The sequence below is a fragment of the Aquarana catesbeiana genome, linkage group LG08 (genome assembly GCF_042186555.1).
Source record: "Aquarana catesbeiana isolate 2022-GZ linkage group LG08, ASM4218655v1, whole genome shotgun sequence".
NCBI classification, from domain to species: Eukaryota; Metazoa; Chordata; class Amphibia; order Anura; family Ranidae; genus Aquarana; species Aquarana catesbeiana.
This window is the reverse complement of record NC_133331.1, coordinates 304,552,272-304,580,120: the sequence shown is the minus strand read 5'-3', so window position 1 is coordinate 304,580,120 and position 27,849 is coordinate 304,552,272. Positions and strand designations below refer to the sequence as shown.

Here is a 27,849-nt window from a genome sequence, read left to right as displayed (position 1 = left end):
CTTCCTGCCCAGGCCAATTTTTCAGCTTTCAGTGCTCTCACAATTACTCAGTCATGCAACACTGTACCCAAACAAATTGGTTTTTAGCCTTCCCCCTTTTTTTTTTTTTTTTTTTTTTTTTTTTCGACAGCTTTCTTTTAGAAAATTAAAAAAAAAAATTATTTTCAGTTTCCATTGTAAAATTTAGCAAATAAGGAATTCTCCACTGATGGGGCTCCACTGATGGGCGCTGCACTGATGGGGCTCCACTGATGGGCGCTGATGGGTCTGCGCTGATGGGGCTCCACTGATGGGGCTCCACTGATGGGGCTCCACTGAGAGGCGCTGATGGGGCTCCACTGATGGGCGCTGATGGGGCTCCACTGATGGGCGCTGATGGGGCTCCACTGATGGGCGCTGATGGGGCTCCACTGATGGGCGCTGATGAGGCTCCACTGATGGGCGCTGCACTGATGGGCGCTGCACTGATGGGTCTGCACTGAGGGGCTCCACTGATGGGCGCTGATGGGGCTCCACTGATGGGTGCTGCACTGATGGGTCTGCACTGATGGGCGCTGCACTGATGGGTCTGCACTGATGGGCGCTGATGGGGCTCCACTGATGGGCGCTGATGGGGCTCCACTGATGGGCGCTGCACTGATGGGTCTGCACTGATGGGCGCTGATGGGGCTCCACTGATGGGCGCTGATGAGGCTGCACTGATGGGCGCTGCACTGATGGGTCTGCACTGATGGGCGCTGCACTGATGGGCGCTGATGGGCTCTGATGGGGCTCCACTGATGGGCGCTGATGAGGCTGCACTGATGGGCGCTGCACTGATGGGGCTCCACTGATGGGCGCTGATGGGGTTGCGCTGATGGGGCTCCGCTGATGGGGCTGCACTGATGGGCGCTGATGGGGCTCCACTGATGGGCGCTGATGAGGCTGCATTGATGGGGCTGCACTGATGGGCGCTGATGGGGCTGCACTGATGGGCGCTGATGGGGCTCCACTGATGGGCGCTGATGTGGCTCCACTGATGGGCGCTGATGTGGCTCCACTGATGGGCGCTGATGTGGCTCCACTGATGGGCGCTGATGTGGCTCCACTGATGGGCGCTGATGTGGCTCCACTGATGGGCGCTGATGAGGCTCCACTGATGGGCGCTGATGAGGCTCCACTGATGGGCGCTGCACTGATGGGGCTCCACTGATGGGCGCTGATGGGGCTGCACTGATGGGCGCTGCACTGATGGGGCTCCACTGATGGGCGCTGATGGGGCTCCACTGATGGGCGCTGATGGGCTCTGATGGGGCTCCACTGATGGGCGCTGATGAGGCTGCACTGATGGGGCTCCACTGATGGGCGCTGATGGGGTTGCACTGATGGGCGCTGATGGGGCTCCGCTGATGGGGCTCCGCTGATGGGCGCTGATGGGGCTCCGCTGATGGGGCTGCACTGATGGGCGCTGATGGGGCTCCGCTGATGGGGCTGCACTGATGGGCGCTGATGGGGCTCCACTGATGGGCGCTGATGAGGCTGCACTGATGGGGCTGCACTGATGGGCGCTGATGGGGCTCCGCTGATGGGGCTGCACTGATGGGCGCTGATGGGGCTCCGCTGATGGGGCTGCACTGATGGGCGCTGATGGGGCTCCACTGATGGGCGCTGATGAGGCTGCACTGATGGGGCTGCACTGATGGGCGCTGATGGGGCTGCACTGATGGGCGCTGATGGGGCTGCACTGATGGGCGCTGATGGGGCTGCACTGATGGGCGCTGATGGGGCTGCACTGATGGGCGCTGATGGGGCTGCACTGATGGGCGCTGATGAGGCTCCACTGATGGGCGCTGATGAGGCTGCGCTGATGGGGCGGCGCTGATGGGCACTGATGAGACTCCACTGATGGGAGCTAATGCTCCACTGATGAGCGCTGATAAGGAATTGCTGATGAGGCTGCGCTGATGGGCTGCGCTGATGGGCTGCGCTGATGGGAGCTGATGCTTCACTGGTGGGGCTTCACTGATGGGCGCTGATGAGGCTGCACTAATGATCAGGGCATGGATTCTTTTCAGTTTCCATTATAACATTTTGCAAATAAGTAATTCTTTATTGATGAGGCTGCACTAATGATCATATTTATGACTTATAAAAAATGTATTCACTGAGTTTTAAGGCTTGATGTGTTTTGGTATCTATTTTACTTGACGCAACTTCATCTTTTTTTTTTTTTTTATCAATTTAACAAAAAGAAACGGAATAATTGTGTTGTTTGGTTGCCCTAATATGAACTTTGGTGTTTGATGACCATGTGCGCTAATGTTGTGTGACATAAAAAGAAATTGCAACTACCACCATTTTATTCTCTGGGGTCTCAAAAAACCTATGTTGTTTGGGGGTTTTAACTAATAAATTGTGCATTTTAACATGTGTGGAGAAAAAAAAAAAGTAAAAACTGCTCCAGAATTGACCAGGATAAAACAACTACACTCTATGAAGTGGCTGATCATCACATATGCTTGTTTTATCTTTTGCAAGTAGTTGTGTTTACTGGGGAAAACGGAATCACTCAAAATAAATTGGAATAATCACTTGAGTTGTATCTGTATACCATGTGCCTATACACACATTTTACCCAACCAGCCTTGACCAGGACCGACCAGCCCCGAGGCTCACACAGAGGACAACAGACAGAGAGACACATAGGGGGTACCTGAGGACCACTGCACAACTATGGGGGTGGGGGGTGGTAGTAGAAATACTGACCCCTTCTTACGGAATGGGTACCTCTCCCCAGACAGTCCCTCCTCCTACAGAGGTGGGGGACGGTTGGCCAGGGGGGACACTCTGATGGTAACCACCAAGAAAAATGTCCAGTCATAGGTATCCTCGAAAAAAAACCTCACTGGCCACCCAACTTCTGGACAGGGCTGTTTAAGTCGACCCACACATAGCTAGGGGTCTTCGCGTGCTCCCTGGCTGATCTAGGATCTATATTAGGCTGACTAATATAAACCTTACTAGGAAAACCTAAATCAGTTAGCATGAAATGCTAATGCTTTTTTACTTTTCAGAAATCGCCTAAAGGTGTACAGAGTAGGAGATAGTCGGTCGGATTGGGGTAAGGAGTTCCAGAGAACGTGAGAGGCTCTGGAGAAGTCCTGGAGGCAAACATGGGAGGACGCGATGAGGAAGCTAGAGAGCAGGAGGTCTTGAGAGGACGCGATGCGGGAGCTAGAGAGCAGGAGGTCTTGGGAGGGCGTGATGAGGAAGCTAGAAAGCAGGAGGTCTTGGGAGGACGCGATGAGGAAGCTAGAGAGCAGGAGGTCTTGGGAGGACGCGATGAGGACGCTAGAGGGCAGGAGGTCTTGGGAGGATGCGATGAGGAAGCTGGAAAGCAGGAGGTCTTGGGAGGACACGATGAGGAAGCTAGAGAGCAGGAGGTCTTGGGAGGACGCGATGAGGACGCTAGAGGGCAGGAGGTCTTGGGAGGATGCGATGAGGACGCTAGAGAGCAGGAGGTCTTGGGAGGATGCGATGAGGAAGCTAGAGAGCAGGAGGTCTTGGGAGGACGCGATCAGGAAGCTAGAGAGCAGGAGGTCTTGGGAGGACGCGATGAGGAAGCTAGAGAGCAGGAGGTCTTGGGAGGACGCGATGAGGACGCTAGAGAGCAGGAGGTCATGGGAGGACGCGGTGAGGGAGCTAGATGGCAGGAGGTCTTGGGAGAACGCAATGAGGGAGCTAGAGAGCAGGAGGTCTTGGGAGGACGCGGTGAGGGAGCTAAATGGCTGGAGGTCTTGGGAGAACGCGATGAGGGAACTAGAGAGCAGGGGGACCTAGTTGTTGCTAGTATTTCGAACTGATCAATCAATGTTCTTGCATGCCCAAACTAATAGGTCCTTTTTTGATAAGCACTACATGCAATGTTTATGAACTTTTCTCAAGAACATTCATTCACACGTTCACTCAAAAAACACTGACATAATTTTATGAGAAGACTTTATATGGTGGGCGAATGTTCTTGCCTCTTTTGTCCATTATTACTGCCTCTTTTGTCCATTATTACCACGGCTGTTGTCCATCAGTGGACGAGATCATTTGTAACTTAGGTCAATGTTCTTAACCTCCAATGTGTCATGAATAAGCTGTTGACTGATCTACCTCATTGAATATTTTTTGATAACCTCGTTATTTGGCCAAATAACCAAAATGGTACAGTTGCTTCACATATGTGTTCACGTGTGTATCTTATTAACTCCTGTTCACCTGGATAAATAGAATGTTGTTTGATTTCTGCTCTTTGGCAAATAAAAGATCTTTCCATTCCCCATTTTCCTGGGGAATAACATCTTGATTTATGCAAACATGACTTTCGACCATCACTGGTGGTCCACCAATCAATGTAATTTAAAACACACGCATCAGGGAAAAAAACGATTGTTTTGTTTGATTTTCACTTTGTTCCAGCGGCGTCGTACATATATGTGGCATCGTGGAGGCGGGCCTTCCTCCCAGGGCATCGTGGAGGCGGGCCTTCCTCCCAGGGCATCGTGGAGGCGGGCCTTCCTCCCAGGGCATCGTGGAGGCGGGCCTTCCTCCCAGGGCATCGTGGAGGCGGGCCTTCCTCCCAGGGCATCGTGGAGGCGGGCCTTCCTCCCAGGGCATCGTGGAGGCGGGCCTTCCCTCCAGGGCATCCTGGAGGTTGCTTTTACTCTTGTGTCTGTCGGGTTGTGATGGCTTGCTGCATTCAGGGCTTTCTCCTTTCTTCATACCTCATTTTGGCCTAGACCAGCAGCTGAAGAAATGTAAAAAATATCTATTTTACCAATGCTAGTGCATAAGGATTAAAAATAGTTCAAGTTGATTGAGAGTTTACTTCCACTTTAAACAAAATACGGTCAGAATTCGTGACAACTGGGAGGATGCTTGTGACATTCGTCCATTGAATATTTTAAAAATGGACCCCTAAAATAGTTGCCATAAGTACAATTTTACAAATGCAAAGCCAAATTTGTAAAACTGGGTTCAGGCGTTAAGGTTTGTTTTCCTTCCATAATGGGGATAATTGATGAAGAACAGGAGAACAGGACTTACATAGGTTGGACTTGTGTCTTTTTTCAACCTCACCTACTATGTAACTATGTAACTGAAAATAACTGTCCAATCCAAGCGTCTGAACTCATGATCTTGGCAACTTTGGCTTGAATCCGAAGCTTCACCTGTTCTCCATGTTGGGTAAATGTCATATTCACTGCTATATGAACATGCCCCATTTATGTCACAAGGTGCTGGAGGTTTTGCTTTGTGTATAGGTATGTCTGCAACTCCCTCAGCCATGATGACACGGCGAAGAGGCAAGAGTAGCCGGGATAGCCGGAAGCAGAATTTAACCTGGACGGCACAGGAGAACCGAGTCCTGGTGACTCACACTGTGCCCTATTACGCAGAACTGTGCGGTACCAGGGCGCGGCGTTTGAACCCAGCCGAGAAAAAAAACATTTGGCTTGTTATTGCCGAAGCGGTGAACGCTGTCGCACCACAACGGAGGGACTGGACGCACTGCAGACGGAAGATTAATGACATTAAAAGGTAGGCCAAAAGTTGAATTTTCTTGCTTTGTATATCTTGAACATTATCTAGGATCATTGTCAAGCATTGTTTGGGGTCTAGTTGTTCTGGTTACGTTTTTGCTATGTTGCATGGTTCCTGTAAGTGCCTGTGGGAAGCTGTCACTGGATCGCCTGTTCGTAATGTCATTGACTTAATATGGTCGCATGGCCATAAAGACCGTATTGCAATTGACCTAATTTGGACATGGCCAAAATGACCCTTTATGCCATTGACCTAGTATGGCCATGATGGCTGTTGGGTCATTGACCTAATATGGCTCTGTGGCCTGAACCTGGTCAAAACCCACTTTGGCAGAAGCTGTCACATGATTGCATCCCCACAGGCCCAATCGGCTGTTGCTGGGGCATTCCCTACCCTAGAGCTACATGGACACAGAGGTGTGGGGGTGCCTTTGACATCATTGACTTAATATGATCAGATTAGGCCAATGACCAACAAAATGTGGCCATATTAGCCCAACAATGTCATGAGCATCTGTGTCTTTTTGTTTATGTGCAGAAAATTGGATTATGGGGGGTGTGATCATGTGACAGTTTCCAACGTTGGAGCCAAACTGGGTTTGGACCACCAGCCATATTAGGTCAAAGACCTTGACCTAATACTATATAAGTGGACATATGAAGTCACAGACGTCATGAGCATCCCCAGCACTTTGTTTACGTGCAGCTGCGGTGTAGGGAATGCCGTGGCCACAGCTGATTGGGCAAGTGAGGATGTGATCATGTGACCGTTTTTGCACAGGTGAGCTGAACTGGCTTCGGATCACATGGCCATATTAGATCAGCAACATGGACCAATTATGGCCATGTGGTCATATTGGGTAACTGACCTCACAAGCATCCTCACCACTATGTTTATGTGAAGTGCCCTGGCCACAGCTGATTGGGCCAGTGGGGATGTGATCACGTGACAGTTTTCCACAGGTAAAGCTGAACTGGGTTCAGACCCCATGGCCTTCTTACAGAAATGACCAACTATCACCATATGGCCATGTTGGGTTACTGATGTCACAAGCATCCCTGCAACTTTGTTTTATTGGGAGCTTCAGTGTGGGGAATGCCCTGGCCACGGCTGATTGGGTCTGTGGGGATGCAGTCATGTGACTGCTTCCTAATGGGTGGAGCTGGACTGGGTTAGGACCACATGGCCATATTGGGTCAATGGCATTGACCAAGTATCAGTGATGTCATTAGCATTCCCATCCCTTTGTTTATTTGGAGCAAATTGAGCATTGGAGATGCGATCATGTGACAGCTAGCCACGGGTGGAGCCGAATTGGGTTCGGACCCCCATGGCCATATTGGGTCAATGACCTTGAAAAAATCTAGCCATGTAACTGTAATCAGTCACTGACCTCACAGGCATCCCCTTTGCTTTGTTTACGTGCAGCTGCAGTGTGGGTAATGCCCTGTCGACAGCTGATTGGGCCAGTAGGGATGCAGTCATGTGAAAGTTTCCCATAGGTGGAGATGAACTGAGTTCGAACCCCATGACATTGACCAAAGATTGTCATATTAGGTCACTCGCATCACTAGCATCCCCACCACTTTGTTTACATGCAGCTTCGGTGAGGGGAATGCCCTGGCCACAGCTGATTGGGCCAGTGAGGATGTGATAGCTTCCAATGAGTGGAACCCAACTGGGTTTGGACCACATGGCCATATAAGATCAATAATATTGACCAGTTATGGTCATATTGTGTCAGTGATGTCATGAACATCCATGCTCCTTTGTTTATGTGCAGCTAATTGGGCATTGGGACCGCTTCCCACAGGTGGAGCTGAACTGGGTTCAGACCCCATGGCTATCATAAGTCAATGATTTTTACCAAATATGGCCATGTGACCAGATTAAGTCACTGATGTCATGAGCATCCCTACCGCTTTGTTTACACGCAGCTGCAGCTTAGGGAATGCCGTGGCCACAGTTGACTGGGCCAGTGGGGATAAGCTCAAATGAGCATTTCTCATGGGTGGAGCCGAACTGGCCATATTATGTCTCTGATATCAGTATCCATGTCACTTTTGTTCAGCTAATTGAGCATTGCGGATGTGATCATGTGATAGCTCACCACAGGTGCAAATGAACGGGGTTTGGCCATTTTAGGTCAATGATGATGGCCATGTGGCCATATTAAGTCCCTGTCATGAGCATTGCCACCACGTTTTTTACATGCAGTTGCATTGTGGGGAATGCCGTGGCCACAGGTAATTGGGTCAGTGGGGATGTGATCATGTGACCGCTTTCCATGGGAGGAGCTGAACTGGATTTGGACCCTATGGCCATTTTAGGTTAATGATGATGACCAAAGATGGCCATATTAAGTCACTGATGTCATGAACACTTTGTTTACACGCAGTTGCAATGTGAGGAATTCCCTGGCCACAGCTGATTGGGCCAGTGAGGATGTAATCATGTGACCGCTTTCCATGGAAGGAGCTGAACTGGGTTTAAACCCCATGGCCTTTTTAGGTTGATGATGATGACCAAAGATGGCCATGTGGCCATATTAAGTCACTGATGTCATGAGCATTGCCGCCACTTTGTTTACATGCAGTTGCAATGTGGGGAATGCCTTGGCCACAGCTAATGGGGCCAGTGGGGATGTGATCATGTGACCGCTTTCCATGGGAGGAGCTGAACTGGATTTGGACCCCATGGCCATTTTAGGTCAATGATGATGACCAAAGATGGCCATATTAAGTCACTGATGTCATGCGCATTGCCGCCACTTTGTTTACATGCAGTTGCAGTTGGAATTCCCTGGCCACAGCTGATTGGGCTAGTGGGGATGTGATCATGTGACAGTCATCTTTTAAAATTCTAACCCACTAAATGCATTTTGTGAAGATTCTAACCCTACAAAACATCAATGTTGTTTGACAGGAGCATCATCCGCAAATACCGTGAGCGTCGTAGGGCTTCCAGCCGGAGTGGGGGAGGATCCTCGCCAGACCCCAGCCTGACAGATTTTGAAAAGGATTTGGAGATTGTCCTGCAGCACAACATCCTGACGGGAATCCGGGGAGATTACGATACGGATATTATGGGTGAGACACTTTAACATTGTGCTTCATACTAAAGTTTCATATGTGCGTAATTTTATTTTTTTTTTCTTGTAGAAGACTTGGCTGGTGGGGCAGGTGAATCTGATAACGGGTCCTCGGCTTCTGACCAAACTGGTAGGTGTTGTATTTCATATATTTTTAGATATGTGGGATTTTCAGCTACACTATATATTGTCAAAAGTATTGGGACACCTGCCTTAACACACACATCAACTTTAATGGCATCCCAGTCTTAGTCCGTAGGGTTCAATATTGAGTTGGCCCACCCTTTGCAGCTATAAACAGCTTCAACTCTTCTGGGAAGGCCGTCCACAAGGTTTAGGAGTGTGTCTATGGTAATGTTTGACCATTCTTCCAGAAGCGCATTAGTGAGGTCAGGCACTGATGTTGGACGAGAAGGCCTGGCTCACAGTCTCCGCTCTAATTCATCCCAAAGGTGTTTTATCGGGTGGAGGTCAGGAGTCTGTGCAAGCCCGTCAAGTTCCTCCACCCCAAACTCGCTAATCCATGTCTATGGACCTTGCTTTGTGCACTGGTGCGCAGTCATGTTGGAATAGGAAGGGGCCGTCCCCAAACTGTTCCCACAAAGTTGGGAGGATGAAATTGTCCAAAATGTCTTGGTATGCTGACGCCTTAAGAGTTCCCTTCACTGGAACAAAGGGGCCAAGCCCAACCCCTGAAAAATAACCTCAAACCATAATCCCCCCTCCACCATATGATTTGGACCAGTTCACAAAGCAAGGTCCATAAAGACACGAACAAGCAAGTCAAATAGGCTATAGATGGATTATTCCTTTCAGGAGAGATTGACTAAGAGAAATCCATCCTATATTAAAGTTTTTAGGGCCACCATTAGGACTATCACAATGCTTCAAATAACTGCTCTCTGGTTTTATATTTTCAACATGTAGACTTCCAGGTCATCTAAGTAGACCATTGTAATCAGATGAATCATCTTGGATTTGAACGTCAAGCTGACCAAATCATTTAATTTTTTTTTTTTTTTCTCTACCAGACGTAATGCTGACTGACACAGAGGAGTGGAATGCCAACCAGGAGGATTTCGAGGAGCTGGAATATCCCCAGACATCAGATCTCCAACCTGTAGATGAAACGGGAGATGGACCAAGTATGTGGAGTAATGTACAAATCCACTCTGTATACCTATACAACCGACACCGCCATTAACCGACTTGAAGCTTGTGTAACGTTAGGCTGGGAACTTATCTCATAAAAAACCCATTAAAAAAATTATGAAGTGCTTAAAGCTGAAGTCCAGGCATGAGCCTAGCTGCCTCGGTCCGGCCATGAGCCTAGCTGCCTCGGTCCGGCCATGAGCCTAGCTGCCTCGGTCCGGCCATGAGCCTAGCTGCCTCGGTCCGGCCATGAGCCTAGCTGCCTCGGTCCGGCCATGAGCCTAGCTGCCTCGGTCCGGCCATGAGCCTAGCTGCCTCGGTCCGGCCCCGAGCCTAGCTGCCTCGGTCCGGCCCCGAGCCTAGCTGCCTCGGTCCGGCCCCGAGCCTAGCTGCCTCGGTCCGGCCCCGAGCCTAGCTGCCTCGGTCCGGCCCCGAGCCTAGTTGCCTCGGTCCGGCCCCGAGCCTAGTTGCCTCGGTCCGGCCCCGAGCCTAGTTGCCTCGGTCCGGCCCCGAGCCTAGTTGCCTCGGTCCGGCCCCGAGCCTAGTTGCCTCGGTCCGGCCCCGAGCCTAGTTGCCTCGGTCCAGCCCCGAGCCTAGTTGCCTCGGTCCAGCCCCGAGCCTAGTTGCCTCGGTCCAGCTTGGACCAATGTAAGTATGCATCTCATACCTGAGCAAACCCTGTGGAAGGTGACAGTGACCGCTATTACTGATCACCGCAATCTTCCAGGTCCTGTTGCCCACTCAGCATTGCCACCATTAACAAAACACCATATGTTTGTTTTTCAATACAAGGAGTTCTCTGAGGCAGAGAGGCATGTGGGTGGGTCTTAACCAACATACCCAAAAAAGTGGAACAAGTCAAAGCATGTTGGTACTTAAAAGGTAATGTCTGTCAACATGGCACTCTAGCAATATGTTATGAACTTCCAGACCACAGAATGCCCGAGAAGCCCTTCCATTGGAGGAGGTATCCAGGTTACTGGGTCACCCTGAGATCTCCAAAGTCCTTGCAGTTTATAAGGCTGATGGTCAGAGACCAGTCCCAAGAACCTGACTGAAGAGATACCATGTAATGTAGAGAAAGGGCAGGCTGTCCCTATCAGGTACCACTCCTTTCCCCCTAACCAGAGGGGCTCTGTCCCTGACCTAGTCCTGCATTGCGGGTAGAAACTGCCGTTTAAGCACTTCTGTGTCAAGATGGCCTCCCAAATTTAGCATGTAATAGGGGTGGTCAGCCTCCTCAAGATGGCCACCTGAAGCACATAATAGGGGACAGATTAGTCCCCAATGGCTTACTGGCAGCTTGAAGAAGTGGTACAATGCCACCTTCAGGTCAGCAGGCAAGCTGCAGGCCAACACCTGCCTAAAAGTGATGCAGTGACATCACGTTATCCAATCAGAGAACACCCCTTGCATTCATTGAAAAAAATACAAGGCATTCTGTGAATGGCGGCAGGGCTGAACAAGCAACCCCCTCCCCCCCGTCCTGTGGTCACTATCTCAAAGGGAAGGGGCTTGGCCCAGGACCCAAAGATTGCAGCAACTACTTCAGTGACTCTCCACTTCCACGGAGGTCCCACAGATATCAGGCATGCATTGCTTACATTGGTCCAAGCAGAACCAATAGAACTATGCAATGAAGTTCATACTTAGACTTCAGATTTCAGAATGTTACTAAATATTGTGTGACCCATTTTGAATTTCAGATGAAAACCCGTTTGTTGGACTATGTAAAGCATCACCCACACAGCTGTCTCCTGCTCCTTCTCGGTCTCTGCCAGCAAGTCCTGCAGCACCTTCACACCGCCCTAAGAAAGTTGCACCAACTACTAGACAACGATTGAGACGTCGCCATCAGCAGATGCGGCAGCTGATGGAAATAGAGAGACGGAAGCTGCTTGCAAATAGACGAATGCTGCGTCTTAGAGAGGCCCAATTCCAAGAGCAAAGGCGCCACCATAAGGTCATGGAAAGGGCCTTCAATACACACATACAGCAGCAACGTGTCATCATGGGGCAAATGACGAGCAGCCAAGCTGCACTCAGGCAGGCGGTGGACATACTGAGCCAGGCCACTCTTTTATTGCAGGGGCGGCAGAGGGTGGGGGATGCTCCTGTTCCTCATCCTTCTGACAATAGCCGTGTAAATCGGCCTTCTGCTGCAAGTGGGCCTGTAAAAAGGTTGCGAGGGCGGCCCAAACGATTGAGTCCAAGCCAGCCATAGAAGCACTTATTTTTTTTTTTTTTGTTTTTTTTTTTTTTTTGTTTCTGATGTCTATACTATAATCCTCGAACAACATAGAGCACCGCTCCAAGCGCCGAGGAATTTTCTCCTGTGATCCTCCACAAGCTGGTGCCGGCGTCTGCTGTGGTCATCCGGGTCCACTATACAAAATTGGGTAGTAGGGGCGCCGCACTCCTGACAGCCCTGGTACTGTGCTAAATCAGAAAGTGGCCTCAAGCTAGGCTCCTCCCTGGCCATGACACTGACGCATTTCGCCCACCCACAGCGCTTAGTCATAGAGGACTAAGCTCTGTGGGTGGGGTGAAACGCATTGGGAGGAGCTGCTTTCTGCTTTAGCAAAGTACCTAGGCTGTCAGGATTGCGGCGTCCCTACTACCCAAGTCTATACTGCAATGTTGTTGTTTTTATGCATTTGTATTATTGAATTATTAAATACTTTATTTTTTTATTGAAAATTACAAAATATATGTATATATTAAAGTGTGCAAAAAAACTGTGGTTGTATTTTGTATATTGCCACATGTGCAAGGGGCTAACATCCGCTAGAGAACTAATGCGATGCATTTAAGATCAAATGTTGAAATTTCTTTAATGGAAAAAACTTACGCAAAAATGTAACGCAATACCCTCTATAGTTCTGGCATTAGCCATGTTCTAGTTATGGCATCGGCATGAAATTGCCAAGTTTTGGAGGACTCAGTTCTTCAAGCGTTCAGGTTATGTGCCAGTCTAATCTACTTGACAGCTATATAAAAATATAGTAAACAAAATTAACTCACTGCACTCAACCCGATTTGTCCCATTCAGATTTGTTTTTGTTTTTGCAAGATTTTTCCATCTTCCAGTGTGGCCTGGTAAAAATGCTTACATGGTGTGCAGTGTTTCCCAAGATATTTCTGGCTTTTGACTGTGATCTGATATGCTGAATTTATACATGTACTGCAGGCGGGCAGCACAGCCAGGCTAGGTCACGTACCCTTACGTCGCTGCCTGGCTTCTAGTGTTTTTCGTATGTGCACCCCCTCCTGTCCTGAGCAGGTTTAGGCCAATAATTTCTGTGTTTACAAACACCCAGGGCTCTATACACAGATCAGTGATCTCACTCCTCCCTGAAAGACAGGGAGAAAAAAAACAGTCAGATCCGTGAGTAAAAGCAGCACACAGTACACTTGTTAGGCACAAAGTTAACCCTTTTTCAGTATCATTAGTACAGTGTACAGTATTATACAGTGCCTTGAAAAGTATTCATACCCCTTGACTATTTCCATATTTTATCATGTTACAACCAAAAACGTAAATGCATTTTATTGTGTTTTTTGTGATAGACCGACACAAAGTGGCACATAATTGTGAAGTGGAAGGAAAATTTTTTTTACACATGAATATGTGAAAGGTGTGGCGTGCATTTGTTTATAGCCCCCTTTACTCGGATACCCCTAACTAAAATCTAGTGGAGCCAATTGCCTTTGGAAGACCCTTAATCGTAAATAGAGTCCACCTGTGTGTAATTTTAATCTCAGTATCAATACAGCTGTTCTGTGAAGCCCCCCAGAGGTTTGTTAGAGAACCTTAGTGAACAAACAGCATCATGAAGGCCAAAGAACACACCAGACAGGTCAGGGATAAAGTTGTGGAGAAGTTTAAAGCAGGGTTAGGTTATAACAAAATATCCCAAGCTTTGAACATCTCACGGACCTCTGTTCAATCCATCATCAAAAAATGGAAAGAGTATGGCGCAACTGCCAATCTACCAAGACATGGCCGTCCACCTAAACTGACAGGCCGCGGGCAAGGAGTGCATTTATCAGAGAAGCAGCCTAGAGGCCCATGGTAACTCCTGGAGGAGCTGCGGAGATCCACAGCTCAGGTGGGAGAATCTGTCCACAGGACAACTATTAGTCGTGCACAAATCTGGCCTTTATGGAAGAGTGACAAGAAGAAAGCCATTGTTGAAAGAGAGCCATAAGAAGTCCCGTTTGCGAGAAGTCATGTGGGGGACACAGCAAACATGTGGAAGAAGGTGCTCTGGTCAGATGAGACCAACAATTTAATTTTTTGGCCTAAAAGCAAAACACTATGTGTGTCGGAAAACTAACACTGCACATCACCCTGAACACACCATCCCCACTGTGAAACATGGTGGTGGCAGTCTCATGTTGTGGAGGTGCTTTTCTTCAGCAGGGACAGGGAAGCTGGTCAGAATTGATGGGAAGATGGATGGAGCCAAATACAAGGCAATCTTAGAAGGAAACCTGTTAGAGTCTGCAAAAGACTTGAGACTGGGGCAGAGGTTCACTTTCCAGCAGGACAACGACCCTAAACGTACAGCCAGAGCTACAATGGAATGGTTTAGACCAAAGCATATTCATGTGTTAGAATGGCCCAGTCAAAGTCCAGACCTAAATCCAATTGAGAATCTGTGGCAAGACTTTACATCCAATCTGACAGAGCTTGAGCTATTTTGCAAAGAATGAGCAAAAATGTCACTCTCTAGATGTGCAAACCTGATAGAGACATCCCTAAAAAGACTTGCAGCTGTAATTGCAGAGAAAGGGGGTTCTACAAAGTATTCACTCAGGGGGGCTGAATACAAATGCCCCCCCACCACACTTTTCACATATTTATTTGTAAAGAATGTTGGAAAACCATTTATCATTTTCCACTTCACAATTATGTGCCACTTAGTGTTGGTCTATCACAGTGATGGCGAACCTTGGCACTCCAGATGTTTTGGAACTACATTTCCCATGATGCTCATGCACTCTGCAGTGTAGTTGAGCATCATGGGAAATGTAGTTCCAAAACATCTGGGGTGCCAAGGTTTGCCATCACTGGTCTATCACATAAAATCCCAGTAAAATACATTTACGTTGTTGGTTGTAAGATGACAAAACATGGAACATTTTAAGGGGTATGAATACTTTTTCAAGGCATTGTATCTGATCACTGAATTAGTGTTATATAGCGACCCTCCCAGCCAGTTCTGTTAGCGCCACACCATCGCAGTCCCACTATAAGTTGCTGATCACAACTATTACAAGTATAGTATCATAGCTGCGTAAATTTCAGTATATATACCATAATTTGTAGATGCTATAACTTTCACACAAACCAATTAATATACACTTATTGGGATTATTTTTTTTTTTACCCAAAAAGCATAGCTGAATACATTTCAACCTAAATGTATTAGTTTTTTTTTTTTCATTGGATATGTTTTATAACAGAAAGTAAACAATATTGTTTTGTTTTTTACTTTTTTTTTTTTCATTTATATAATAAAAAACAAAAAATCCAGTGGTGATCAAATGCCACCAAAAGAAAACTTTGTGTGAAAAAAATGATATAAATTTCATCTGGTACAGCGTTGTAAGACAGAACAATTACCAGTTAAAAGCAAAAAATGTCCTGGTCATGAAGGGGGTAAAACCTTCCGGAGGTCTGGTGGTTTAAAAATGAAAAAATTGGGACTTACCCAATGCAAGCATAAATTGCGTGCTTCAACTGAAAAGTTTTTCAGTCTTCAGTCTTAGAAAATAAACTATTTTTTGAATACATAAAATGCCTTCTCTCCCTCTCCCACTGCATCTTTGTAAAAAAAAAAAAACATACATACTGTTGAATTTTTCTAGTTTGCAGCTTTAAAAAAAGCACAATCCTATTTTTATTTCATAATAAAACCTGCCTCTGTCTCTCCATCTTCCAGTGTGGCCTGGTAAAAATGCTTACGTGGTGTGCAGAGTATCCCAAGATATTTCTGGCTCTTGTCTGTGACATAATAAGCTGACTTTATTCACAATAAAATATTCCTCATCTGTTTCTCTAATGTTTTAAAAGTATAGGAACGCCACACCAGCTTGTATAGTCCTTTGAAGATTTTATTTTGCAACAGCCAATGTGTTGTGGGGGGTCAGCACTCCTTCATTGGGGCAAAAAAAAAGATGTAGGTGCCTAAATTTGTCCCCCCCCCCCCCCCATACTTTCAAAGCTTTACTGTCACTGTTTACTTTACTGCTTTTTTTGCAACCTTTAGCACAGTTGTCTTCTGGGGTTGTCCAGGTCCTCACCAGTTCATCCCTAATGAAGCTTTTACCAAATTTTTGATTTGGCTTTTCCTAAGAGATCACAGCAATAACTTCTCAAATGTAAACTCCATACTTGGAATCATTTGCAAAACGTTTACCTGCTTAATTGTTGATGAGATAATGGGGGAACTGTCCAGACCTGGCCATGGAACAGCTTGTTGGTCAATAGTCCAATTGCTTTTGAACAGGAGTATCCTATACAGGGCTTTTTTCTGAGAGAATAGACGCAGGTACCCCACCATCGTCTGAGTCACCCCTTGTCTTTGCTCCCTATCCACCTCCAAGGACTGCCCTTTTTTAAAGAATACAGAACCAGGCATCAAATTTGTGGTGCAAAATAACTTGTTTGTAATTTGTTAATAACAAGAAAAGCAGTAAAATAGATGCCCTGCAGCCAGCAAAATGGATCCCGTCAGCAACAATAGATCCTCCAGCAGCAACCCACTCCTCCCTCAACAGTAGATCCCTTCCAACAACTGACCCCAGCAACAATAGATCCAACCAGCAAAAATCATCAATCCCTGTAACTCCATTCCAGCAACAATAGACCCCTCCCTCAACAGTAGATCCCTCTCAGCAACAATTGACCCCCCCCCCCCCCACCAGCATACCTTCCAACATTTGAGATGGGAATGAGTGACACCTATTTGCAAACGTATGTAGGCATAGGACACGCCCCCTGCCACACCCCCTTAAAGGAGAATTAACCAAGAAAAGGTTAATTAAATCCACAAGGACTTTTTTTTTTACCACTCATATTGCTTTATAATAGCTTTTAAAAATGTACAAATGCAGCAATTTGGAATTTGGATGAAAAGATTAGCACTGGGAAACACTTTTTGAAAATAAAAAGTGCATTTTATATACACAAACTATATTGATCAGATCAAAATGAGGGACAAATGAGAAGGGACAGAGGGACATTGCTCCAAATCAGGGACAGTTGGGAGCTATGCCCACCAGCATCAACAGACCCAACCAACAACAGTATATCACCCCAGCAACTATAGACCCTTCCCAGAAACAATAGATCACTCAAAAGTCAGCATCAATAGATCGTCTGGCAGCCAAAGAAAGACCCTTCCCTTAGCAGTAGCCCCTCCCTCAGCAGTAGCCCCTCCCCCCCCCCCAGCAACAATAGATCCCCACTAATGACAACAGAGCCAACCGGCAACAATAGCCCCTCCACAACTTCACCCCAGCAACAATAGACCCTCTCAAGCAACAATTGATCCCCATTACATACATTCAGTGCTGGAGCTGCCTGGATTGCATTCCTCCACATCCCCACTGAAAAAAAGCACTGATCCTATATATAAAAAGTGATATAATTCCTAAACTATTCACACACTCTTTAAGCTAAAGCTCACAGCTGATTCTTTGATTCCCATGGGCCTAACTTCCATCCCCTATGACAGTTTTCTGTAGCATTACAAACACTAAATATTATGTGTGGCCCTTTGGTACTCAGTTTCCATACTTGAGATCCACCAAAACTAGTACGCTGCCCATAACTGTGTTACACCATATGAAATGTCCATCACTGTCGTCGTTTCCAAATGAGGTAGAGGAAGGTCCATCTTTAATGCCCTGTTTCCAAGAAATGAGGTGGAGGAAGGTCCATCTCTAATATCATCCTGTTTCCAAAATAATGAGGTGGATAAAGTTCCACCTCTAATGTCCTGTTTCCAAGAAATGAGGTGGAGGAAGGTCCATCTCTTATGTCCTGTTTCCAAGAAATGAGGTGGTGGAAGGTCTATCTCTAATGTCCTGAGAAATAAGGTGGCGAAAGGTCCATCTCTAATGTCCTGAGAAATGAGGTGGAGGAAGGTCCATCCCTAATGTCCTGTTTCCAAGAAATGAGGTAGAGGAAGGTCCATCGCTATTCTTCACCAAAACACAAACACTGTTGTCCTGTATGGTTTGGTTCCATGCCATACTTTATCTGGTTTGCATTTCATTTCTAATGTTATGATTGCACCCAGTTCCATGACTGTACTCTGTAAAACCGTTTAGTGCTAGATCAGTACATATGATTTCTGAATGTAAGGTATGAAGAACACTAAATATTGTGTAGCCCTTTGGTGATCAGGTTCTGCAGATGAGCTCCCCCCCCATACCTTGTAAGCTGACCATGTCCTGTTTCCAAGAAATACAGTGGAGAAAGGACCATCTCTAATGTCCTAAAAAACGAAGTGGAGGAAGGGTCATCTCTAATGTTCCGTTTGCAAGAAATGAGGTGGAGGAAGGTCCATCTCTCTATTCTTCACCAAAACACAGACACTGTTATGGCTTGGTTACATTCTATCCTTTATCTGGCTGGCATTTCATTTCTAATGTAATGGTTACACCCAGTTCCATGACAGAGCTCTGTAAAACTGTTTAGTGCTAGATCAGTAAATATGATTTCTGAATGTAAGGCATGAAGAACACTAAATATTGTGTAGCCCTTTGGTGATCAGGTTCTACGCTTGAGACATTAAACTTAGTAAGCTGACCATTACTAATGTTCTGTTTCCAAGAAATTAGGTGGATAACATTCCACCTCTAATGTCCTGTTTCCAAGAAATGAGGTGTAGGATGGTCCATCTCTAATGTCCCGTTTCCAAGAAATTAGGTGGAAGAAGGTCTATAGCTAATGTTCTGTTTACAAAAAATGAGGTGTATAAAGTTCCACCTCTGTCTTTTTTCCAATAAATGAGGTGTAGGAAGGTCCATCTCTAATGTACTGAGAAACAAAGTGGAGGAAGGTCCATCTCCAATGTCCTGAGAAATGAGGTGGAGGAAAGTCCATCTTTAAATGTCCTGGGAAATGAGGTGGAGGAAGGTCCATCTCTAATGTCCTGAGAAATGAGGTGGCGAAAGGTCCATCTCTAATGTCCTGAGAAATTAGGTGGCGAAAGGTCCATCTCCAATGTCCTGAGAAATGAGGTGGAGGAAAGTCCATCTTTAAATATCCTGAGAAATGAGGTGGAGGAAGGTCCATCTCTAATGTCCTGAGAAATGAGGTGGAGGAAAGTCCATCTCTAATGTCCTGAGAAATGAGGTGGAAGAAGGTCCATCTCTAATGTCCTGAGAAATGAGGTGGCGAAAGGTCCATCTCTAATGTCCTGAGAAAAGGAGGTGGCGAAAGGTCCATATCTAAATGTCCTGAGAAATGAGGTGGAAGAAGGTCCATCTCTAATGTCCTGAGAAAAGGAGGTGGCGAAAGGTCCATCTCTAAATGTCCTGAGAAATGAGGTGGAGGAAGATCCATCTCTAATGTCCTGAGAAATGAGGTGGAGGAAAGTCCATCTCTAAATGTCCTGAGAAATGAGGTGGAAGAAGGTCCATCTCTAATGTCCTGAGAAATGAGGTGGCGAAAGGTCCATCTCTAATGTCCTGAGAAATGAGGTGGCGGAAGGTCCATCTCTAATGTCCTGAGAAATGAGGTGGCGGAAGGTCCATCTCTAATGTCCTGAGAAATGAGGTGGAGGAAGGTCCATCTCTAAATGTCCTGAGAAATGAGGTGGTGGAAGGTCCATCTCTAATGTCCTGAGAAATGAGGTGGCGGGAGGTCCATCTCTAATGTCCTGAGAAATGAGGTGGCGGAAGGTCCATCTCTAATGTCCGGTTTCCAAGAAATATGGTGGAGGAGGGTCCACCTCTATTCTTCACCAAAACACAAACACTGTTATCCTGTATGGTTTGGTTACATTCTATCCTTTTTTCTGGTTTGCATTTCATGTTTTATGTTCTGATTACACCCAGTTCCATGACAGAGCTCTGAAAAACTGTTTAGTGGTAGGTCAGCGCCTATGTTTTATGAATGCAAAGTATGGAGAATACTTATAAAATTTTTTCATTTTTTTTCCCAGCAGGTGGATGCTATGTCTGGAATACCTCAGAGGGACATCTTTTTTTATCTCCAGATTCTAATGCAAACTACGGTGGCCTTGCACAAGGCCTTCCAGGAGAAAATGTCATTGTTCAGAATACACAGAGACCAATGGATCCCTCTAATCTTGAGGAACCTTCCGATAGATCACATACTGTAGCTCCAGATACACCTCCAATATCTCAAGGAATGGAGAGATCAACAGATCCTTCCATTGCCAAGGAATCTTCCTTAAGCCAAGAAGGAGTTCACACCGAAAAGTTATTTCCATGTTCGGTGTGTGAGAAAACCTTCACCAAAAACAGGTCACTTCTTAGACATCGGAGAAGTCACATGGGCGACCGTCCTTATTCATGTCTAGAGTGTGGGAAAAGTTTCATTCTCAGAGAAGACTTTCTTAGGCACCAGAGAATTCACACAACCGAGCGCCCCTTTTCATGTCCGGAGTGCGGGAAATGTTTTATTCGACGGAAAGACCTTCTTAAACACCAGAGAACTCACACGGGTGAGCGCCCTTATTCATGCCAGGAGTGCGGGAAATGTTTCACTCAGAAAGACACCCTTCGTGTGCATCAGAGAAGTCACACAGGCGAGCGCCCCTATGTGTGTTCAGAGTGCGGGAAGTGTTTCACAAAGAAAAAATTACTTATTGTGCACCAAAGAATTCACACAGGGGAACGTCCGTATCCGTGTTCAGAGTGCGGCAAATGTTTCGTTCAGAGGGGAGACCTTCTTAGGCACCAGAAAATTCACACGGCTGAGCCTTCCTATCCGTGTTCAGAGTGTGGGAAATGTTTCACTGAAAAAAGAAGGCTTGCTACACACCAGAAAATTCACACTGGTGATCGTCCCTATCCATGTCCAGAGTGTGGCAAATGCTTCATTGGCAAAGGAACCCTTGTTACACACCAGAAGATTCACACGGGTGAGCGTCCCTATTCATGCTCGGAGTGCGGGAAAAGTTTTGTTCAGAAAGGAGGCCTTCTTAAACACCAGGTATGTCACACAGGTGTACGTCCCTATTCATGTTCAGAGTGCGGGAAAGGTTTCACTGAGAAAGGAAACCTTCTTACACACCAGAAACTTCACAAGGGCGAGCGTCCGTTTTCATGTTCAGAGTGTGAGAAATGTTTTATTAAGAAAAAAGACCTCCTCAAACATCAGAAAATTCACACCGGTGAGTGTCCCTTTTCATGTCCAGAGTGCGGGAAATACTTCACTGAGAAAGGAAGCCTAATTAAACACCAGAGAAGTCACACTGGCGAGCGTCCCTATTCATGTTCAGAGTGCGGGAAATGTTTTGCTGAAAAAGGAAGCCTAAATAAACACCAGAGATGTCACACGGGTGAACAGCCATTTTTATGTACAGAGTGCGGGAAATGTTTCGCTCAGAAAGGAAACCTCCTTAGACACCAGAGAAGTCATACGGGTAAGCGTCCTTATTCATGTTCAGAGTGCGGGAAATGTTTCACTCAGAGATCAGTCCTTGTAAAACACCAGAGAACTCACATGGCCCTGCAGAGCAGGAAGAGTGGGAGCCCCTTATAACAGGCATGGTAAATACATCTAAGTACACCAAGGAGCTTTTGACACCCCATGAGCCTCAGATGATCTGTGGGGGGGGGTTTTGAACAGGCTCAATTGGTGCACTCTGCATGCCGCAAGTATTCAGATATAGTATTACTCTCCTTATATAAAATAGTAATGAGCTACTCCAAAACTTGCACAGACGGTACCATGGACATTAATCAATATGTGGGCAAAACACAGGAAATTGTGACGGGGGTGAATAACATCCTGGAAATCATGACCATACATGGAGCATGAATGGGCAACCATGACAATACATGGATCAACACATGAGCAATTAGGACAATACATGGAGCAACAAATGGGCAATCATGAGAATACATGGAGCAACAAATGGGCAATCATGAGAATACATGGAGCAACAAATGGGCAATCATGAGAATACATGGAGCAACAAATGGGTATTCATGAGAATACATGGAGCAACAAATGGGTAATCATGACAATAGAAGGAGCATCAAATATGCAACCATGACAATACATGGAGCAACAAATGGGCAACCGTGACAATACATGGAGCAACAAATGGGCAACCGTGACAATACATGGAGCAACAAATGGGCAACCGTGACAATACATGGAGCAACAAATGGGCAATCATGACAATACACTGAGCGACAAGGAGGGCAATAATGAAGATACATGGAGCAACAAATGGGCAATCATGACAATACATGGAGAAACATAGGGGCAATTATGACAATACATGGAGCAACAAATGGGCAATCATGAGAATACATGGAGCAACAAATGGGTAATCATGACAATAGAAGGAGCATCAAATATGCAACCGTGACAATACATGGAGCAACAAATGGGCAACCGTGACAATACATGGAGCAACAAATGGGCAACCGTGACAATACATGGAGCAACAAATGGGCAATCATGACAATACACTGAGCGACAAGGAGGGCAATAATGACGATACATGGAGCAACAAATGGGCAATTAGGACAATACATGGGGGAAACAAATGGGCAATCCTGACAATACTTGGGGAAACAAATGGGCAACCATGACAATACATGGAGCAACAAATTGACAATTATGACAATACATGGAGTAAGAAATGGGGAATCCTGACAATACATGAAGCAACAAATGGGCAATCCTGACAATACACGGAGTAACAAATGGGCAATCGACAATACACGGAGTAACAAGAGGACAATCATGACAATGCACAGAGCAACAAGAGGGTAATCATCACAATGCATGGAGCAACAAGAGGGCAATTCTGACAATGCACAAAGCAACAAATGGGCAATCATGAAATTACATTCAGCAACAAATGGGCAATCATGATAATACATTGAGCAACAAATAGGCAATCATGATAATACATTGAGCAACAAATGGGCAGTTATGACAATACATAGAGCAACAAATGGGCAATCATGAGAATACATGGAGCAACAAATGGGTAATTATGACAATAGAAGGAGCATCAAATGGGCAACCATGACAATACATGGAGCAACAAATGGGCAATCATGACAATACAATTTAGCAACAAATGGGCAACCATGACAATGCATGGAGCAACAAATGGGCAATCATGACATTACATGGAGCAACAAGTGGGCAATCATGACAATACATGGAGCAACAAGTGGGCAAACATGACAATACATGGAGCAAAAAATGGGCAATCATGACAATGGATGCAGCAACAAGTGGGCAATCATGACATTACATGGAGCAACAAGTGGGCAATCGACAATACACAGAGTAACAAGAGGACAATCATGACAATGCACAGAGCAACAAGAGGGTAATCATCACAATGCATGGAGCAACAAGAGGGCAATTCTGACAATGCACAAAGCAACAAATGGGCAATCATGACAATATATGGGGAAACAAATGGGCAATCATGACAATACATGGAGAAACAAATGGGCAACCATGGCAATACATGGAGTAACAAATGAGCAATCGAAAATACACGGAGTAACAAGAGGGCAATCGTGACAATGCACTGAGGAACAAGAGGCCAATCATGACAATGCACAGAGCAACAAGAGGGCAATTCTGACAATGCACGAAGTAACAAATGGGCAATCATGACAATACATTGAGCAACAAATGGGCAATTAGGACAATACATAGAGCAACAAATGGGCAATCATGACAATACAAGGACAACTGTACCAATAAACTGGCACCAGCAAAGTAATGAGAAAACGTATCTAAAGGCAAATACAGACACATCCAATCCATTCAGAATTACGCTTTCATCATTTGACGCAGTTGCTGTTGGTGCCTGCAGATCATTGACCTTTGTTTTGCTGTAGTGTAGAAGCTTTCATTGCTCCAGACCATGTATTATAATTAATACATTCAATATATTTTTATTTCAGTTATGCAATATTTCGTTGTATGTTAATCTGTTACTCGGATTTTCTAAAATAAACAAGAATACTCTACATACTCTTTATAATATTCTGTTCTGAATCACCTTTCTATGTTACACATTACCTTGTGATTGGAAAATGCTCAGTTTATAGAGTGTCATCCAATCGAGAACTTAACTGGTTCGCAGACCACTGTCATTGGAATCCATTGGTTTTATAATCGAGACGCAGAGCCCAGAAGGTCCAGTTACACACAGGCCTCAGCTGATATTATGGAGTATTGTTGGAGCCACTACAAATTCCACATAGGAGGAAAATCTTATACTTACCTGATGGTAATTTTCCTTTCCTGATGCAAAGCATGACAGCTTAAACGTATTGGTAGGACCGCCCCCCTGCCCTATTTCAGGACCGGTTATATTACATAAGCAAGTCTCCCCCCTGCAGGCAGCATTCTCGTAACTTAGTATCGCTGGGAAGCTCTTTCGGGAGGGACCTGTATGCTGTCATGCTTTGCACTAGGAAAGGAAAATTACCATCAGGTAAGTATAAAATTTTCCTCTTTCCTGACACAGCATATACGTATGGGATGTACCAAATCACCAGACAACAAGGGTGGGTAATGCTGAAGTGTTTAAGTCAAAGATTAGATCTATCCCCACTAACGACTGAAATGTATTGTAGCTAAGGCTGTTGGGTCCACTTTAAAATGGGCCCCCAACGTGTTGAATGTAGACCAGGTCATAGTTTACATATTAGTTCTGGAGGGACTCCTTGGAGTTCCGTCCATGGATGTGCAATCCATCTGGGAAAGCGGTCTCTGCCCTCAATTGATGGATTTGTCCTAGCCATCTAAGCCCCTTGACTAACTTGATCCGCACCACTGCGATTGTCTTTAATGGACAGCGAATGTCTTCTAATGCCGCTGTTCATGAAGAGCCTATTGTTTGCTCCTTGAAGAAGGGCCAATTCTATGTCTCTCGTCAACCTTGAATCTATTTCCAATGCTTGTGGTACTTCAAACACTTTCGTTTGGATATGCCAGAAGGATGATGTTCTAACCCAGATGCAAAGATGCAGACCTCTGTATAGTGCTGAGGAAGAGACTAGAGCCATTTTGCCTGATAATTTCAGCAACAAGGTAGTTTATGGCTTGACAGTTGGATACCTGCGATCCTTCTAGACCTCTTAGCCATACAAAATACTGAATGGAGAGTGAGACAATGTGTCCCACACTATTTGGAAGACCCCAGGGGGGAAAGAACAATCTGCCCAGGTCTTTCGGAATTGGTTTGCCAAGATATGCAACAGTTACTGGATCCCAAAGATTGAGGACACGACCGAGCCTCATCTATCTTATATAGAGGAATCAGGACCTCCTTCCTCCTGCTGGTGATCTCTCTAGTGATTTAAAGATCTATATAGAGGAATTAGGACCTCCTTCCTCCTGCTGGTGATCCCTCTAGTGATATAAAGATCTATATAGAGGAATCAGGACCTCCTTCCTCCTGCTGGTGATCCCTCTAGTGAAATAACAATCTATATAGAGGAATCAGGACCTCCTTCCTCCTGCTGATGACTCCTCTAGTGATATAAAGATCTATATAGAGGAATCAGGACCTCCTTCCTCCTGCTGATGACTCCTCTAGTGATATAAAGATCTATATAGAGGAATCAGGACCTTCTTCCTTCTGCTGGTGACCCCTCTAGTGATATAAAGATCTATATAGAGGAATCAGGACCACCTTCCTCCTCCTGGTGATCCCTCTAGTGATATAAAGATCTATATAGAGCAATCAGGACCTCCTTCCTCCTCCTGGTGATCCCTCTAGAGATATAAAGATCTATATAGAGGAATCAGGACCTTATTCCTCCTGCTGATGACCCCTCTAGTGATATAAATATCTATATAGAGGAATCAGGACCTCCTTCCTCCTCCTGGTGATCCCTCTAGTGATATAAATATCTATATAGAGCAATCAGGACCTCCTTCCTCCTGCTGGTGACCCCTCTAGTGATATAAAGATCTATATAATGGAATCAGGACCTCCTCCCTCCTGCTGGTGACCCCTCTAGTGATATAAAGATCTATATAATGGAATCAGGACCTCCTCCCTCCTGCTGGTGATCCCTCTAGTGATATAAAGATCTATATAATGGAATCAGGACCTCCTCCCTCCTGCTGGTGATCCCTCTAGTGATATAAAGATCTATATAATGGAATCAGGACCTCCTCCCTCCTGCTGGTGACCCCTCTAGTGATATAAAGATCTATATAATGGAATCAGGACCTCCTCCCTCCTGCTGGTGACCCCTCTAGTGATATAAAGATCTATATAATGGAATCAGGACCTCCTCCCTCCTGCTGGTGATCCCTCTAGTGATATAAAGATCTATATAATGGAATCAGGACCTCCTTCCTCCTGCTGGTGACCTCTCTAGTGATGCATTTTAGAATTCTTTTTGCCTTTCCCACCGCTTGGCTGCACTGTTTGCTCATTTTGCAATCATCTACAGTAAATACTACCCAAATTTCTATATATAGATTTTTTTGGGTTTCAGCTCTGGTGTAAAATATGCAAACAATTTAGGGAGCACCAACAAAAGAAGCTGTACTTAAAAAAAATAGGCTGCAGTTTTAAAATTCTCCACATGGTGGTGATATCACTGATTGTCAGTAGAATGCACGGACAGGAAGTGATGTCATACAGACAGGAAGTGATGTCATGTACAGACAGGAAGTGATGTCATGTACAGACAGGAAGTGATGTCATATACAGACAGGAAGTGATATAGGTAAAAACAAGTATTTCCTGGTGAAAGTTGAGCGGAGAGGAAGTAGAGAGGAGACATTGCTGGAACTGGCAGCAGAGGAGGTAAGAAGATCTTATTTATTATTTTCACCCAGTAACCCTTCTTCCACATTGTCCATCCTTGTCCTCCAAATTCACCGTGAGGTTTATTACAAATAATGATAGACGTTTGTGGTTTTTGGCTAGCTACATAAATTGTAATGTAAGTTTTTAGAGGCACGCTGTTCTTGTGTTCAAGTTATGTGAACTAATAGTAAGAAATAATAAAAGAGAAGCCAATGTTATCAACTTGGCACACTTGAATGGCACTGAGTGCTAAAATAATTAAGATAGGTAGATATGGATCCACGAGGATATGAGGTGGAGATTGGATTGCCACCTCATCCCTTTAAACCCGAAAAAAATATCAATTACACAGGTTCTGTGGCTGATTAAGGTGGTAATCGGTGGCGGCTGGTGCTCAAAATGTTTGGGGGGGGCAAACAAACTGAAGAAAAATATCAATTGCAACCTCACTGTGTCCATCAATTGCAACCACTGTGACCTCCCCCCCGGCGGCACCTAAGCCCCCATGCAGCACTTAACCAGCACCGCCTGCCCGTTGTCTGCCCCATCTTGGTGTCGGGTCAGGTAGCGAGCTGTGGGACGGGCAGCGGCTCCTGTGTCCTCCATGCTTCTGCCGTGCGTCCAATAGGATCGCCTGTCCTTTCAGCCAATCAGGTGACGGGTATCAGACCCGCGCTTCCTGATGAGGCGATTCAGTGTTAGAAAAGGGAATACTCGTTTGCTTTTCTAACACACCTGGGTGGGCTCCGAGTGCAATGCTCTGCGCCACGAGTCCACACTATTTTGAAGCCTATTGGAGCCTCTGAATCTAATCAGGTGCTTAAAAAAGAAAAAAAACACCCCCGCCGCTGTAATTCATGCGCCCAGTGTCCTGAAAGGGACACTTTCCATGTTACCTTCACGCTTTGCATGAATCTATCCATTATTCCTATAAGGGGTGGCGTGGATAGAGGGGGCGGCACCCGTAGAGTTGCCACCTCATCCCTTTAAACCCGAAGA

General features: G+C 45.8%; 2 protein-coding genes across 2 annotated transcripts in view; both read left to right on the top strand.

The window, feature by feature from the left end:
• Positions 1 to 23,980, top strand: part of LOC141105176 (uncharacterized) — a 60,666-nt gene extending 36,686 nt beyond the window's left edge. The window contains exon 9 of the mRNA XM_073595067.1: positions 20,413 to 23,980. Coding sequence (XP_073451168.1) covers positions 20,413 to 21,569 — 1,157 coding nt within the window. The 3' untranslated portion in view covers positions 21,570 to 23,980. The remainder of the gene's footprint in view (positions 1 to 20,412) is intronic.
• Positions 23,981 to 26,758: 2,778 nt separating this feature from the next.
• LOC141106885 (uncharacterized) overlaps positions 26,759 to 27,849 on the top strand; it is a 152,563-nt gene continuing 151,472 nt past the window's right edge. The window contains exon 1 of the mRNA XM_073597814.1: positions 26,759 to 26,847. The gene's annotated coding sequence lies outside the window, so the exon portion shown is untranslated. The remainder of the gene's footprint in view (positions 26,848 to 27,849) is intronic.